Genomic DNA, 17,563 nt, shown 5'->3' on the forward strand with positions numbered 1-17,563 from the left:
TCCACCTACAGGGTTGCAGCCCCCTTAAGGTCCTTGGGTACTTTCTCTAGCTCCTCCATTGGCGACCCATTATTCTCTGGATTTCCTTGGTGCCTGGTGCTATGCTCCTGTTTTTTATTCTGATGTTGATTTGGATATTCTCTCTCTGTTTGTTAATGTAGCTAAGTCCACATTGGAGATTTTCTCAAAAAACCAACTCTCTATTTCATTGATTCTTTGAATTGTTCTCTTTTATTTTAGCTCTCAGTTTGATTATTTCCTACCAACTCCTCCTCTTAGTTGTGCTTGTATCTTTGTATACTAGAGCTTTTATGTATGTTGTTATGCTGCTAGTATGTGATCTATCCTTTTTTTTTCCTTTTTCTTTCTTCTTCTTCTTCCTTTTTTTTTTCCTTTTTTTTTTTGGATGTAGGCACTGGGTACTATGAACTTGGTTTACTTAGCACAATTTTCATTGTGTCTCATAAATTTGGGTATGCTGTGTAATAATTTTCATTGAATTCTAGGAAGGATTTGATTTATTTCTTTACTTCTGTTTTAATCCAGTATTCATTCAGTAAACAATTGTTCAGTTTCCATGAGTTTGTAGGCTTTCTATTGATTCTACTGTTATTGAAGTCCAGGTTTAGTCTCTGTTGGTTAGATAAAATGTAGAGTTATTTTAATTGTGTGTGTGTGTGTGTGTGTGTGTAAGTGTGTTGGGATTTGCTTTGAGACTGAGTATGTGATCAATTTTGAGGTTCTGGGAAGAAGGAATATATTTTTGTGTGTTCAGGTGAAATTTTTGTTATTTGTTATAATCAGTTGAGATAAGTAAATATTAAGTTGTCTTATACCTTGAGAGGATAGATATGTGCACAACAAATACAATTGTCAATACATTGTAAAGCTATCAGATAATATTTTAAAGGCTAGTTCATAGTTTTATATTTATGCAAATTACACAGAATGCAACACTGATGTGAAGAAAATCTACAAAGTCTTCTTTTATGCATAATATTTTAGGAAAATTCTTGAAAATAGTTAACCTCTTATGGCCTATGCTATTGGTTGGATTAAAAACAGCTATGGGAAAAACACATCAGTTCACCACTACCTACTCATGTTCATTAATGCAGGTTCATATGGATGTATTCTATCTTAACTTGATGTTGTATCATTAAAAATAAACACCATCTAATGACATTTGCAATGTCAATGAAAGGACACTGTTTATAACAGATGTCACACAGTGTATATGTAAAACGATATACCTGAATGAGCTTAGCCATTTAAGATGATCAACAATCAGAAGCAGTAAGTCAAAGTAGTTAAAATGAGAAAATAAATCAAATTACATTCCCATTGTTAATCAGTCTAGTAAACTTTTCACCTTTAAACAAATATTATTAAACAATTAAAGCAGATTCAATTTCCACTCAGGCTGAAAACAGTTCAAAAAAATCTGTATTAATGAGATGTTACCTCTATGCAGATGTTTTATATCTATTTTCATTAAGGTTTTGAGAAGTTCACAATGAGATGATAATATTTTCTCACTGTTATGTTGCTTAGTGTTAGTATGCACAGCTTGCCTAAACAGCTCTTGAACATGAAACTTACCAAAGTAATATAGGTATTACTTCTCGATATGTCATCTTTCTCATGACTTCCTTTACAAAGAAATGTGGTAGAAAAATGAACATAAAAATCTTATTTAAAACCAAATTAATTAAACCATAGGTCATGCCTGCCAGAAGACCAGGTTTCCTAAAGACCTCTCCCTTCTATTTCTGTTTCCCCACATCTAATTCCCCAACTCCTCCTTAGCACTCCAAAGGAATACCATTTGAAGGCGTCCTTCACCTCTGACCATACCTCATATGGATCCTACAAACTATCTGCACCCAAACTATTCACACTTGTTGCTTGTTTCATACCCCACCTCCAGCAGGCAGCACTTGTTAACCCAAGGGCCATTCCTCTTGGGACAGCAAATAGACTGAAGGCAGGCCAGCACCTTTCATTTTGCTCCTGAGACCCAGACCCCCCCCCCATTCTCATGCCAAGTTCTACAGCCAGAAATCTCCTGTGGTCTCCCATTTATTTCTGACCGCATTCCTGAGGTACCAAAAAGACTTTCTTTTTTTCAATATTCCTTCCCTAACTCATCTCAGAATCCCAGGCTCCAACAATAACAGGCAGTCCCTGTGAATTTACCAGCTTAACAGGGTATGAAAACAGGTAGCAAGCACATAGTTATCAAACTCTGAAACTCCAGAGAGAAGGAGAAATCAAGGAACACAACCTCCAACTAATAATGACGAGTCTAGGATTCAGCACCTAGACCTATAATGATCCTTAACCGAGATGTCTAGTTGCCAGCATAAAAATCTCAATCAATAACAGCCAGTACAATAACTCTCCAGTAGTAGTGCCTAGCTAGCCTAACAAAGCAGGCCTGAATATTTCAACATATCAGAAAAAAATGGGTAAACAACCTTTATAAATATGACAGAGTTCCTTAAAGAAGAAATACATTCTTAAAGAAACCGAGATATGCATGGAGTGTATGCAAATAAATAACATTGTTCAAGAGATGAAATTAGAAAAATATTCAATAATAAAAGCACAAACTGGGGGGGGGGATTCTGGAAATTACAATTTTAGGAGTATGAACAGGAGCTATAGGGTCAAGTTTCATGGACAGTATATAAGAGTTGGAAGAAAGACTCTCATGCATTGAAGATACAATAGAAGAAGTAGATGGATGTATCAAAGAAAATGTCAAATCTAAAAATTTCCTGACATGAAACATCCAGAAAATCTGGGATACTATTAAAAGAGCAAACCTCAGAATAGAGGAAAATAGAGGCAAGAAGAAGTCATAACAAAGCCTTAGAAAAACAAGCCCATAGCAGAAAATTCCAACATAGAGAAAGAGATGCCTAAAATGGTAGAAGAACCATACAGAACATCAAATAGATTGGATCAGGAAAGACTATCACATAATAATCAAAGCTCTAAACATACAAATCAAAGAAAAAAATACTATAATCTCTATGGCAAAAAGACCAGGTAGCATATAAAGGCAGACCTGTTAGAATTACAGCTGACTTATCAAAGGACACTCTAGTAGCCAGGAGAGCCTAAGCAGATATGCTATAGAATCTCACAGATATCAGTCCAGACTACTACAACCAGCAAAAATTTCAATCACCATAGAGGGAGAAAAGAAGATATTGTGTGATAAAGTCAAAATTAAAAATTTCTATGTACAAATTTAGTCATACAGAATTTCAACTTAAGAGGTAAATTACACCTATGGAAACACAGAAAATACATACTCTCACATCATCAAAATCAAAATAATGGAAGCAAACACACACACATGCCCACACACGCACACACATACCAACACTTATGGCAACAAAAGTAACAGGAATCAACAATTATTGGTCAAGCTGAATTATATACTCAAACTGAATGCTGACCTCTATAAAATAGAAACAAAGATAACAATACAAAGAAACCATGAAACAAAGTGTTGGTTCAACAAGATGGGCAAACCCTTACTCAACTGAAGTGAACAGCTCAGAAAGAATATCAAATTTTCAAAAAAAAAACAGAAATGAAAAGAAAGATATAACAGACTTTGAGGAGCTCTAGAGAATCATGAGGACATGTATTAAAAACCTGTACTTCACCAAATTGAAAAGAAATACATAATTTGGTTCATAGGTACCACTTACCTAAGTAAAATCACTAGATAAACAAGGTAAGTAGACCTATAGCTCCTAAGAAAATAGAAGCAATCACTAAAAGTCTGACCCAAAAAATGCTGGGGCAAGATTGTTTTAAGTCAGAATTCTCTAAGAATTTTAAATAAGAGTTAACACAAATGCTGCTGAAATTATTCCAAACCCACCCACAGGAAGAACAACAGTATTAACCAACCAGATCATCAAAGCTCCCAGGGACTAAACCACCAACCAAATAGTACACAGTGGAGACTCATGGCTTCAACTGGATGTGTGTTAGAGGATGGCCTTATCTGGCATCACTGGGAGGGCAGCCCCTTGGTCCTGTGGAAGCTTGATGATCCAGGATAGGGGAATGCTAGGGAGCTGAGACAGGAGTGGATGGGTGGGTATCCTCATACTGGCAGGGGAAGGGAGGAGGGGATAGGGGGCTTGTGGAGGGGAAACTGGGAAGGAGGATAGCATTTGAAATGTAAGTAAATAAAATAACCAATAAAAAATTAAAATCTCAAATTATTCCATAACATAAAAACAGAAAAACACTTTGCAATTTATTTTATGAAATTAAAGTTTCCTTGATATTCAAACCACATAGAAACAATACACAAAAAAGACAACGTATTGCATGCAAATTTCCTTTATAAACATAAATAAAAAAATATTGAATAAAATCCTTGCAAATCGAATCCAAGAATACATCAAAAACTATGATCAACTATACTTCATCTCGGAGATGCAGGGATGATTCAATATATGAAAATCAGTCAATTTAATCCACAACTGAAAGACACCCACCCACCTTAAAAATTTTAACCCAGAATTGTTCCTGTCTAAAGGAAATACAGGGACAAAGAGTGCAGCAAAGATGACCAACCCACCTAGGGATCCATCCCATCTCCAGACACCAAACCCAAATACTATTGCTGATGACAAGAAGTGCTTGCTGACAGGAGCCTGTCTCCTGAGAGTGTGTGCCAAAGCCTGACCAATACAGATGTGGATGCTCGCAGCCAACTATAGGACTGAGCATAGGGACCCAAATGGAAGAGTTAGAGGAAGGAATGAAGGAGCTGAAGGGGAATGCAACCCCATAGGAAGAGCAACAATATCAACTAATCAGACTCCCCAGAGCTCCTAGGAACTAAAGCACCAACCACAGAGTACACATGTAGGGATACATGGCTCCAGCTGCATATGTAGCAGAGGATTGTCTTATCTGGCATCAAAGAAAGGAGAGGCCTTTGGTCCTGTGGAGGCTCCATGTCCCAGCTTAGGGGGATATTAGGGTAGAGAGCAGAAGTGGGTGGGTAGATGGAAGAGAACCCTCAAAGAGGGAGAGGGGATGGGATAGGGTGTTTATGGAGGGGAAACCAGGAAAAGGGACAACATTTGAAATATAAATAAATAAAATAACTAAAAAAGAGAAGCAACAACAAAACCACATGATTATCTCACTAGATATCAAAACAGCCTTTGAGAGCATTCATCACATCTTCATTACAAAAAGGACACAAAGGCCATACCTAAACCTGATAAAGGCAATTTACAGAAAGTCTGTAACCTCAATTAAATAGAGATAAACACAAACTCTCAATAAAATCAGAGACAAGACTGCCCAAGCTCTCCACATTTATTCAATATACTACTAGAAGTTTTAGCTAGAGCAATATGACTGCTGAAGGAGATCAAGGAGATACAAACTGGAAAGGAAAAATTCAAAATAGCATTATTTACGGATGTTAAGATAGTATACGTAAGTGAACTTTAGAATTCTACCAGGGAACTCCTAAAGTTCATAGACACTTTCAGCAAGGTAGCTGGATACAAGATTAACTCAAAAAAAAAAAAAATCAGTAACCCTCCTATGTACAAATTACAAGTGACCTGAGAAAGAAAACAAGGAAACAACATTTTTCACAATAGCCTCAAATAATATAAAATATTTTGATGTAGCCCTAACCAAGCAAGTGAAAGACTTGTATTATAATTCTTCAAGTCTTTCCAGAAATAAATTTAAGATAACAGAAAATGGAAAGATATCTCATGCTCATGGGTAAGTAAGATCAACATGGAAAAATGACCGTCCTAACGAAAGCAATTGTTAGATTCAATGTAATTACCATCAAAGTTCCAACACAAATATTTAGAGATCTTGAAAGGACAATTTCCAACTTCATATGAAGAAGAAAAACAACCAGTTTAGCTAAAACAATCCTTGACAATAAAAGAACTGCTAGAGACTTAACATTCTGGATTTCAAGTTACACTATGGAGGTATAGTAATAAAAACAGCATGGTGTTGGCATAAACACAGACATTTTGACCATGGAACTATATTGAAGCCTAGACATGAATTCACACATGTATGGACACCTGAATTTTGTTAAAGTCAGACATACACACTGGAAAAAAAAATCTTCCACAAGTAGTCCTGATCAAACTGGTGCCTACATGGAAAAAAATGCAAATAGATAAATTTTTATCAACCTGTACAAAACTCAATTCCAAGGATCAAAGACCCCCCTACACACACACCCCAAAAACCTGATACACTGAACCTATTAGAAGATGAAGTCAGGGGATCCTTCTCATCACCAGCCACCAAGCCCAGACACTATTGCACTTGCCAGCAAGATGTTGCGGAAGGGACCCTGATATAGTGGTCTCTTGTGAGACTACGCCAGTGCCTGGCAAACACAGAAGCGTATGCTCAAAGTCAGCTATTGGATGGAACACAATAGGAGTCCACAATGGAGGAGCTAGAGAAAGTACCCAAGGAGCTGAAGGGGACTGCAACCCTATAGGTGGAACAACAATATGAACTAATCAGTACCCCTGAGCTCGTGTCTCTAGCTGCATATGTAGCAGAAGATGGCCTAGCAGGCCATCATTGGGAAGAGAGGCCCCTAGGTCTTGCAAACTATATATGCCCCAGTACAGGGGAATGCCAGGGCCAAGAAGTGGGAGTGGGTGGGTAGGGGAGCAAGGTGAGGGAAGGGTATAGGGAACTTTCGGGATAGCATTTGAAATGTAAATAAAGAAATTATCTAATAAAAATATGCACTTAAAAAAAAGAAGAAGATAAAGTCAGGAAATAGCCTTCAATATACTGGCACAGGATTCAAGTCTCGGAATAGAACAACAATAATGCAGACACTAATATCAATAATCAATAATGGGGCCTTGTCATACTGAAAATCTTCTGTAAGGCAAAGAGCATGCCCAATAGGCAAAACAACATCCTACAAAATAAAAATCTGGTTTTAAAATGTAGAACAGATCTAAAACAAAATTGTTAAGAGAGAAATCTCAAATAGCCGAGAAACAATTAATGTTCAACTTTCTTAGCTCTCAGAGAAATGCAAATCAAAATGACTTTGAGATTCCATCTTATGTCTGTCAGAAGTAGAAAGTTCAATAACACAAGTGATGACTTAGGCTGGCAAGCATGTGGAGCGAGGAGAGTGCTCCTCCATTGCTCGTGGGTGGGCAAACTTGTATTGCCACTATTGAATTCAATATGGTCATGGCTCAGAAAGTTGAGAATCTATCTAATTCAAGACCTTGCTATAACACTCTTGGACATATTTCCAAAAGTCTGCTCCATTCTAACACACGGACACCTGCTTACCATGTTCATTAGAGTTTCATTCATGCTAATGAGAAATGTTAATCAACTTGGATGTCCCTCAAAAGAAAAATGGATAAAGACAATATAGTGCATCTACACTATGAATGATGATTGCTCAGCTGTTAAGAAAAAGGTATCATGAAATGGGCAAACAAATATATGGAGCAAGGAAAATGCACCCGGAGTGTGGTAATCCAAACCCAGAAATATAAATATGACATGTATTCCCTTATAAGGGAATATTAGCCATTAATTCAATGATAACCAACTTCAATCTGTAGACCAAGAGAGTTTGGGAAAAGAGTAGTGTCTAGGGGGATGCAGGGACTGCCCTGGGAGGGAAAAATAAAATAGATTTATGACAGAATAGGGACAGCTGGGTATATAAGTAGGGGAATCAAGTCAAGGGGGAAATGAGGTGGAGAGAGAAATTATTGCTAAAGGTAGCTGGAATTGGATAGGAACTTTTTGAAAACTAGTGCAGTGGAAGCGTTCTGGAATTTTTTAAAATTATTTTATTAGATATTTTCTTCATTTACATATCAAATGCTACCCCAAAAGTCCTCTATACCCTTCCCCCTCCCTGCTCCCCTACCCACAAACTTCCACTTCTTTGCCCTGGCGTTCCCCTGTATGGGGCATATAAAGTTTGCAAGACCAAGGGGCCTCTCTTCCCAATGATGGTCAACTAGGCCATCTTCTGCTACATATGCAGCTAGAGGCACGAGCTCTGGGGGTACTGATTAGTTCATATTGTTGTTCCACGTATAGGGTTGCAGACCCCTTCAGCTCCTTGGGTAATTTCTCTAGCTCCTCCATTGGGAGCCCTGTGTTCCATCCTATAGATGACTGTGAGTATTCACTTTTGTATTTGCCAGGCACTGGCATAGCCTCACAGGGGACAGCTATATCAGGGTTCTTTCAGCAAAATCTTACTGGCATATGCAATAGTAGCTTTCTGCAATTTTTAAAGGTGATCTGAATAAGGACTTCTAGTAATGGGGGATACAGAGTCTCAACTGGCCAGTAAGAGTTTCAATGGTTTAGCTAGGTTGCATTCAACTGAGTTCATGGCCAGTGGGCCTCAAATGGCAAAGCCTGCTATTAGGACAAGTCTAAACTGACAATCGGGGCCCATTTCTAAGGACAACAGTCACACATCTCAATAAGCATGAGCTGGTGCCAATACAGAGACCTCCCTCTACATTTTACTATCTTTGATATGGGATAGTAGTTTCCAGAATCCCAAAAGCGAAACATGGATACCAACCAAGCCACAAAATCTTTGACCTACAATCTGTCCTGCCTAGAAAATATGCTAGGGCAATGGTGGCACAGAATTTGTGGGAGTAACTAACCAATGTGTGATTAGACCTAAGGCTTATTCCGTGAGAAGGGATCTGTACCTGATACTTCTTGGACGTCAGAGAACCAGATACTAGGTAGCCAGAGACCTAGTGTAAAACCAAACACTATTGGTCATGATTATCTCTATATCTCTATATCTGTATCTATATCTATACATTTAAAAGGTGATCCTAATGAGCATTCTAATAAGTGATTCCTAATGACGATCTGCTACATCCTCATACCGTTAAGTGTCTTATCCCACCATTGGGAAAACTTCCTCAGGCATTAGATGAAAATAGATGCAGAGATCCACAGCCAGACCATTATGTGGAAAGGGAGTCTAAATGGGAGATCTCTATCAAATTTCTCTCGTCGGAGATCAGGGAATAGAGAAGAGAAAGCAGAAGTATAAGAGCCAAAGGACATAGGGGGGGGCGTCAGGAAAGCAAGACCCTCTGAATAAACTAAGAAAGGTACATATGAGCTCACAAAGACTAAAGCAGAAAACACAGCGCCTACAAAGGTCTGTATCACTCCCTCTGCGTGTGTATTATAGCGCTTAGCTTATCATTTTATGGGATCCCTGACAGTGAAAAGTAGGTCTCTAACACTTATCCCTGCTTTGGGGACTCTTTTCCTACGGTTGGGCTGCTGTGACCAACTTTGACGTATTTTTTTTTTGCTTCATCTTATTATATTTTATTTGCAATGTTAGGTTGTTATCTCTGAGAATGTATTCTTTCTTTTTTTCTTTTTAAAAAAGATTTATGTATTTATTATGTATAAGTACACTGGAGCTGTCTTCAGACACACAAGAAGAGAGCATCAGATCTCATTACAGATGGTTGTGAGCCACAATGTAATTGCTGGGATTTGAACTCAGGACCTCTGGAAGAACAATCAGTGCTCTTAAATGCTGAGTCATCTCTCAAGCACCCAATGTATTCTTTCTTAATGAGATACAGAAAGTGAGTGTATCCAAAAGGAAGTGGAGATGGGGAGGAACTGGGAGAAGTACAGAGAGGGGAAACTATTCAAATTATATTGTATGAAAAAGACTATTTTTCAATTAAAGAAAAAATACAAATGATCAATGGTAAGATGTGAAAGAATGGTGAAAGTTTAGAAAGTTAATGTTGAAGAGCTTCTTTTGAAAACAAACAAACAAACAAACAAACAAGCAAAAAAACAAGAACATAGTATCAACCATTAAGAAGAGTGACAGAGTTACCAAATAATTTTTATCACATTGAAACATGTATGCTTTTTTCCAAGTTTTAATTCTTTTAAAATAAGGAGTTTTCTAACCAAAAACAGTCTAGTGTAAATAAAGCATATTTATTTTAAACAACATTCTAAACACCTATTTAGGAAAAATTGAACTCTTTTTCATGTTTAATTGACTATTTTCAAAAATGCAAAATATCAGGGCTGGACAGATGGTTTAACTGTTAAGTGCACTGGTCATTCTTTCAGAGAACCTGACTCCTAGCATGTATATAACGCCAGTTCAAGGGTATGTGACACCCTTATCTGGCCTCTGTGTAAGATGTACATGCCTACACTACACGTACATGCATGCAGGTAAAACATCTATACACATAAAAGTTATATTAAAATGATATATATGAATGCATGCATAATTCCTACTATAATATCAGAAATGTGAGATTTATCTTTGTGTAAAAAACTGTTTGCCTGTTATTTAAACAATTTATGAAATCATTGTATTTATCCATTACATAAATACTGATTTTAAAGTATTTTTTATAACACATTATATTGAACACATACTTCTGAAAGACACCTTTTATAGTATAATTTTATTTTGCCCCAAGTTATTACCACAATGAATGAAGCCTTAAGTTAATTAACTTAAAACCACAAACAGCATAAGCACTTTATCTACCTGTGGAAAAGTAATAATTTCTATTATTAGGCAGTAAGAATTATAGAGAAAAATAAATAAATTATGCATTCTCACATAAATAGTACATACTTGGTCGATATAAATTTATTATAACAAATCATATAATTAGCTTTTTCTATGAAACACGTGGTCTTCCCATGATATATTATACCTTTAGTGTACCACTAAAAATTCACTAACCTTGTCCTAAAGTTCGTAGGATGAGGATGTCCATCATATAAAGATAAGTAGTCGTATTCCTCTTCTAGTGCAAATGACTGAAAAACAATTTGTATTCTATTTCGTTCTTCTGCTATTATTACCCATGTACAGTTCGCACCATTTGGGTATCCATATGGAAAACCAGGGCTTTCTATGGTGCCATTGAGTCCTTTTAAAGTTCCACCACATGTATAAATAAATCCTGTAACACAAGACAAATAGACATGGTTATAGAAAAATTTAAAAACCCATTAGATGTTTTGGTTTTAAATTTTTAAAATTTTTAAATGTTTGGTTTTCTTTAACACCAATAGTGATAAATTTTAAATGATGTTTTATGAACTAGATAAGTTTTATAAACATATGTGTAACATATATATGTATATATATATACATATATATATCATATGATTTATAGTATAAAAACAACATATTTATAATTTATTAGACTTAATTTAATAATTGTAAAGCAGTGGATAAAAATTACTTACTATATTTGATTCATTATCCATTTTGATCTAACAAATAAAAGTTTCAAACGTCAATTTGCTTCATATGCTTTTTAATCTAATTCTGGGGAGAAGTAATGAGTGTTGAAAATTGATTATAAAATGTGGTAAGGTCTAAAATGATTAAATCCATAATTTCTGATATAATGTGCTTTGAAACATAGTCCGATATACCTATACAGTATATTAGAAGAATATGCTCGATTCACTAGAGGAGGATTTGCAAAAAACAGTCTATGTAATTGTTTCTATTTCCATAACAGTGATCGGTTCATTCTATGGTAATCCTAAATTAGGACCAAATGTAATCATTCATATATATATATATATATATATATATATATGAATATATCATATATATATATTTATATTTATATATATCAATATATATATAAAAATTAAGTCTGGACATTTTGTATCAGTGTTCTTAATTTTTGCACCACTTCTATGAGAGGTATATGAGGGCATGCTTCTCAGAGATAATTTGACAGCTTAGAATATTCTTGACTAGAGCTGGGCGTGGTGGCGCACGCCTTTAATCCCAGCACTCGGGAGGCAGTGGCAGGCGGATTTCTGAGTTCGAGGCCAGCCTGGTCTACAGAGTGAGTTCCAGGACAGCCAAGGCTATACAGAGAAACCCTGTCTCAAAAAACCATAAAAAAAAGGAAAAAAAAGAAAAAAAAAGAATATTCTTGACTAATTAGTTTGTTTGAATATACAGATCAAGATGCAGAGACATATACAGAAGTTTAGAAGCACAATTAGAGACTGGGGCAGTCAGGAGCCATGTTCCAATGTTAATATCTCATTCTGTGCCTCAAATCACAGCAGCAGCTGTGTTTTCTTAGTGAATCAGTTCACCATGCAACAACCATTTGCTCTAGATTTGCTAACGGTAATGGGTCTGCTCCTAAGAACCTGTCTCATGGTTGGGTAGATATATATAAAATTGTCCTTGATCCTTACTTAGCTTGGAAGTCTGCAGCTTCAGGTCTGTATGTGTCCAAGTGCTAATCCTGGTAAATACATGAAATTCTTGCTACATTCTTGCTTTTTTTAAAAGCTTACCAAGAATTCAGATCAGGTAGAAGCTTAAAAAGTCAATACTTGCCTATATTCATATATTTTTCGCTAATTCATCAAAAGTCAAATAGGGTGTTTTAAGATTTTCAAAAGTATATAAATAAATAAACAAATATTAAAAGGTCTCTTTCAAATTGCTTCCTGCAGAGCAATTACTTTGAAGCCTTAGGTTAATTAGCTATCACCCATTTCTATTAGTTTTCTGCCTGAACAGTTTCCAATTTGAACTTCATAACAAAATGCAAGCATGAATCCCTTTAGCTACAATCTGATCTATGGGCTGTTTTTTTATGTTCTCAAGCCATATAACCCTGATTATGTTGGACAAAGGGCATACGTCTTAAAATAACACTCTGACTGTTTTGTCTGCTCATTTGCAAAGGGGCTGCTGATTCATACCCTGCAAATATTATTTTCTTTAGATAAATAGAAAATTGCACCTGTTTAATGCCACCTTTTTTCTAAATTATTCATTTATTTTTCTTTTAAGTAGATTAATCATGAAACTATACATTTAAAATGAAGTATTTTCTAAGGTTTAAAATTTTGAATAAAAGTAATTTAAACTCAGAAATAGAATTTTAAATGTTAAAAATAAACATCATCACTCAATGACCTTGGAGTCTACCCTTCTACTAAATGTTTTCTGCTCTATATACATTTTTTTCTAAGAATGTGAACAACTTTTAATTTTTCTGTGCAGAGAAAAATTAAATTTGATATATTTTACAAGATACATTTTAAAATAAGTATCTATTTAAGTTAGTTAGTTCATGTTTTTCCTTTTTTCTTTTTTTTGTTTTTTTGCGACAGGGTTTCTCTGTATAGCCCTGGCTGTCCTGGAACTCACTTTGTAGACCAGGCTGACCTCCAACTCAGAAATCCGCCTGCCTCTGTCTCCTGGGATTAAAGGCGTGCACCACCATGCCCGGCTCATGTTTTTCTTAAGTGTATCCCTGTCTAATGAGGTTTCTCTTGATAATTTCATTTATCTATTGTTTCTTATCTTACATAAGACTATATACATCTCTTCTAGTCAATAGAACAAGTTACAAAGTTTAAAATTCAAGCTCTTTAGTGTTTTGCTCATATTTTAACTCCCAATAGGCAACTGGAAATGTTTAGGCACTTACAGCAGTGATATTATTACACTATATCGCAACACTGTGTCTCAGGCACACCCCTCCCCTGATCACTTCTGAAATATTCCTTTAAACACAAGAAGTTTCCTAACAGAATGTGTCATAATCCCAATCTGGATCTTAGTCTCAGATGGTTAGAAAATCAGTAGGGGACACAGGATAAGGAGTTTCTTGATCAGAAGTGAGCACACAAGAAGTCACAGATGCACAAGGAAAATTAGAGTAGCAATAATTTCCACTATTAGCATACCTTTTTCATATTACAAAGGGCACAGGGATACATATTTAGTTGTTTGAGATTTTTAACCAATTGAAAAGCCCAATGAAAATGTCGATTTAGAGTAAGAAAGCTTCTGTTTGCCTTTCTAAATAACAGCTATTTGCTTTCTGAATCAGTGTTATAGAATGAATAATATATTCATTTATTCACTTTACCTTTTGTGAATAAAAGTTGTATAAACATCCTTCTCTTATGACACACTTATCTAGACATGTTGGTAAAGTTCCACTCATCATATATTCTATTGTCTAATATACCACTATTTTTTTTTTTTTTTTAGAAATACAACATTATATGTTGACTTGGTGATGTATTTCTGGAATTACATTCTGGCGTTACCATTATTTATAAATATTTTTCCTGTTTACATCACCATGATAAACTACTGAGAAATACTGTTTCTTCTATATCAAGAACTTGCCCTAAATTCTAAACCAGAAAAAATTATGAAAAGAGGAAATATGCTTAAAGAGTTCAGATAGTTAATTTTGCCAGGTTTACAACACATTCCAAACTTATAGACATGACATTTCAAGCCTTTTACCTTCAAACCTTTTGATATTTGAGTCAGTTTATCTTAATATATTTCAGAAAAAGATATCGGAGTAACTGATTAAAATACTACCTCAGTCACAGAAATCCAAGTAAACTTTAAAGGACAAGAATTTGCTTAAAAAATATTTAAATCTTTAAGCTTTAGAAATGATGTAATGAGTTACATCATTTGATATAGCGGTCACTTGTGGGACTATGCCAGTGCCTGGCAAACACAGAAGTGGATGCTCACAGTCAGCTATTGGATGGAACACAGGGCCCCCAATGGAGGAGCTAGAGAAAGTACCCAAGGAGTTGTAGGGGGATGCAACCCTGTAGGTGCAACAACAATATGAACTAACCAGTACCCCCTGAGCTCGAGTCTCTAGCTGCATTTGTAGCAGAAGATGCTCTAATAGGCCATCATTGGGAAGAGAGGCCCCTTGGTCTTGCAAACTTTACATGACCCAGCACAGGGGAAGGCCAGGGCCAAGTAGTGGGAGTGAGTGGGCAGGGGGGCAGGGTGGAGGAGGGGTATAGGGATAGCATTTGAAATGTAAATAAAGAAAATAATAATAATAAAAGAATGTTAAAAAAAAAAAGAAAAGTTAAATAAAAATCAACTTCAATCTAACAGCTTGGCATGTGGCTCTGCAACTCACTACCATTCTTGGCTTTGTACTTGACTTTCAAATTTATCCTCCTTGAAGCTGTCTGAATAACATTACACTTCCAAAAGGAATAGAAAAAGTACGACAAATTTCCCTTCCACACAGAATATTCTCAATATTGTACCTGTGTTGCCATAGGAAATTTATTTGTCAATATTATTTAAGCATGATCATATAACCTGTAGTTTTCTCAGTTACAGTGATTACCGTACATTTAAATGTTTAAATCTTTATTCCCTCGACCAATTGACAAAAGAATATTTAACAATGCAATTGTCTAAGTTACAAAATAAAGTAATACAGACAAGAATCAAATCAACGCCTAAAAGCGTTGGAAAAACCTTGGAAAAAATTGTTCATTGCTGATGCTGAGACACTTTTAAAGCACTTGAGGATTTGAGTGTCTCCTGGCCCATATGCACAAGGAGAAAAGGCCTGAACTATTTCTAATTTCTCAGCTGAGGACCATTTGAGGTCCAGCTCAAAGAACTAGAAGCTAAGATAGACTTCTAAATTTTTATGAAGCAAAAGTATAACCAACTGCATATGTAGAACGTTAAAAGGTGGGAAACACTGGTTTGTGACATTTGTAGATATCTGACATAAACTGTCCATCATTAAGTTAATTGATTGTGAACTANATAGCTTTATTTTTCCAAAATCAAACTTTTATCCAGGCAGAAAGCAAACATAACAACAGTAACAAAAAAACCAAACCAAACCAAAACAAAAAAACATAGAAGTACAAATCTACATTCAAGGAAGCAGGGGTTATCATTTTGACAAACAAAAATATATTCCAGCATTTACAACAGTAAATTTTTCCATAAAAATAATTAATTCTGTTATGACATTGGGGTATAAAGTCTCATACCTAACTAAGAATCTTTTATGAAATTACAGGTGGCTGAGAGATGAAAATTGGTTTTAAACCATCCAAGAACGCAATACTTTGTGTTGAAAGCTCACTGGGTGCAACTCTCTAAGAGCTATTACTAATGAGCAAAAAATATAGTGATTTTAACACCTAGGTGGTATGCATCTCTATTCCCATCAGTAGGACGCCAGGAAACAATTAATAGTTAAGAGACAGCAATGATATAAAGTGAGCATGTATCTCAAAACAAACAAACAACAAACAAAAAAATCCTGAACTAACAAAAACAAAAAACAACAAAAAACAAAAAACCATGTCAAATAAATAATTTTCGTGAAGTAACTGAAGAGAAAAAAGAGACTTCAATCTAAAGTGCCATAAAAAATAGTAAAGAGAATCAAAACAGAAACATAGTATATTATGTTTAAAAATCAATGAAATGAAGCATTGGTTACTTTAAAACAGCAAGAAAACAATCAAATTTTACCAGGAAAAACCAAATGTGTCAAAACCAATAAAATGAATGTTGGATTACAACAAACTAAAACACCACAGAAATATATAGGGTATTTAAAGCAGTTTTTGAATGACTATACACCAACAAATATGGTAACTTAGAAGAGATGGAACCAATTCCTGGTAACATAAACCTTAGTAAAATAGGCTCATGAAGAAACAGGAAATCTCATCAGAAAATACATCAGTAATGACATTTACCAACTAATAAAAATAGGTAGATTTGTGGTTAAATTTTATAGAAATTTTCAGAAAAATCTAATGTCAGTTAATCTCTAATTACCCAATGTATTGAGGTAGGTAAAGTCCATCATGATCCGGACATTTAAATCAAACAAAAAGTCAAGTACCGTGAAAGCTCAGACCTATATTGCCACTGAACATAGGTACAAAAGTCAACAAAAGACTAACAAAAATAGACTTTCCCAACAAATAAAAGAATATATAATCTAGTAAACGGGATCTATGCTCAAGCTACAAGCATATGTAAGCATAATATATAAATCACTAAGAATAAATACATCATATCAACTGAAATTTCATATTCCGTCAGTAGTGATGCCAGAGATTGAAGAATATATGCCACTTATGACACTAAATTTATTACATTGAAAAATGCAGATTTATCACTTTCTGAACAAATCAAGCATTCACATTATAAATATAACCTGAATGGAAGCCACTCTCCACTGTGATATGTTTAGTCTTTGTAAAGCTATTGCATTCAGCATATTCTTCAGCCTACCTTATTTAATGCTAAAAAGAATCACATATAAATTAAACTATGATAGGCAGCTGAAACACTTTTCAAACAAAACACAGAAAATTTTATTCTAGAGAATAAAACAGTTCAAGGCATACTCATTAATTATCATTGAAGTGCTGTAATATGTATTTAATTATTTTTAATTTCATTTATGAGTGGATTTTATGTATCCTAGGCATGCTTTGAACTTGCTTTGTAGCCAAAGATACCAATCTCCTGATCCTCCTTCCTCCTCTCTTTCCCTCCTCCACATAACGTTTGCAACTTAACTTTATCCATTAAGCTTTAAGGCTTTTTTTTTTTTTTTTTTTTTTTGCAACAAGTTGGATGTTT

General features: G+C 35.2%; 1 protein-coding gene across 4 annotated transcripts in view; it reads right to left on the minus strand.

Moving 5' to 3' along the window:
• The window catches only part of Csmd3 (CUB and Sushi multiple domains 3), a 1,165,720-nt gene that overhangs the window by 1,047,739 nt on the left and 100,418 nt on the right, over positions 1-17,563 (minus strand). For all 4 annotated transcript variants that reach the window (XM_021216672.2, XM_029547950.1, XM_029547951.1 and 1 more), the window contains exon 2: positions 10,832-11,054. In XM_021216672.2, the coding sequence (XP_021072331.1) occupies positions 10,832-11,054 (223 nt within the window). The remainder of the gene's footprint in view (positions 1-10,831; positions 11,055-17,563) is intronic.

This window comes from Mus pahari, chromosome 17 (genome assembly GCF_900095145.1).
Source record: "Mus pahari chromosome 17, PAHARI_EIJ_v1.1, whole genome shotgun sequence".
Lineage (NCBI taxonomy): Eukaryota > Metazoa > Chordata > Mammalia > Rodentia > Muridae > Mus > Mus pahari.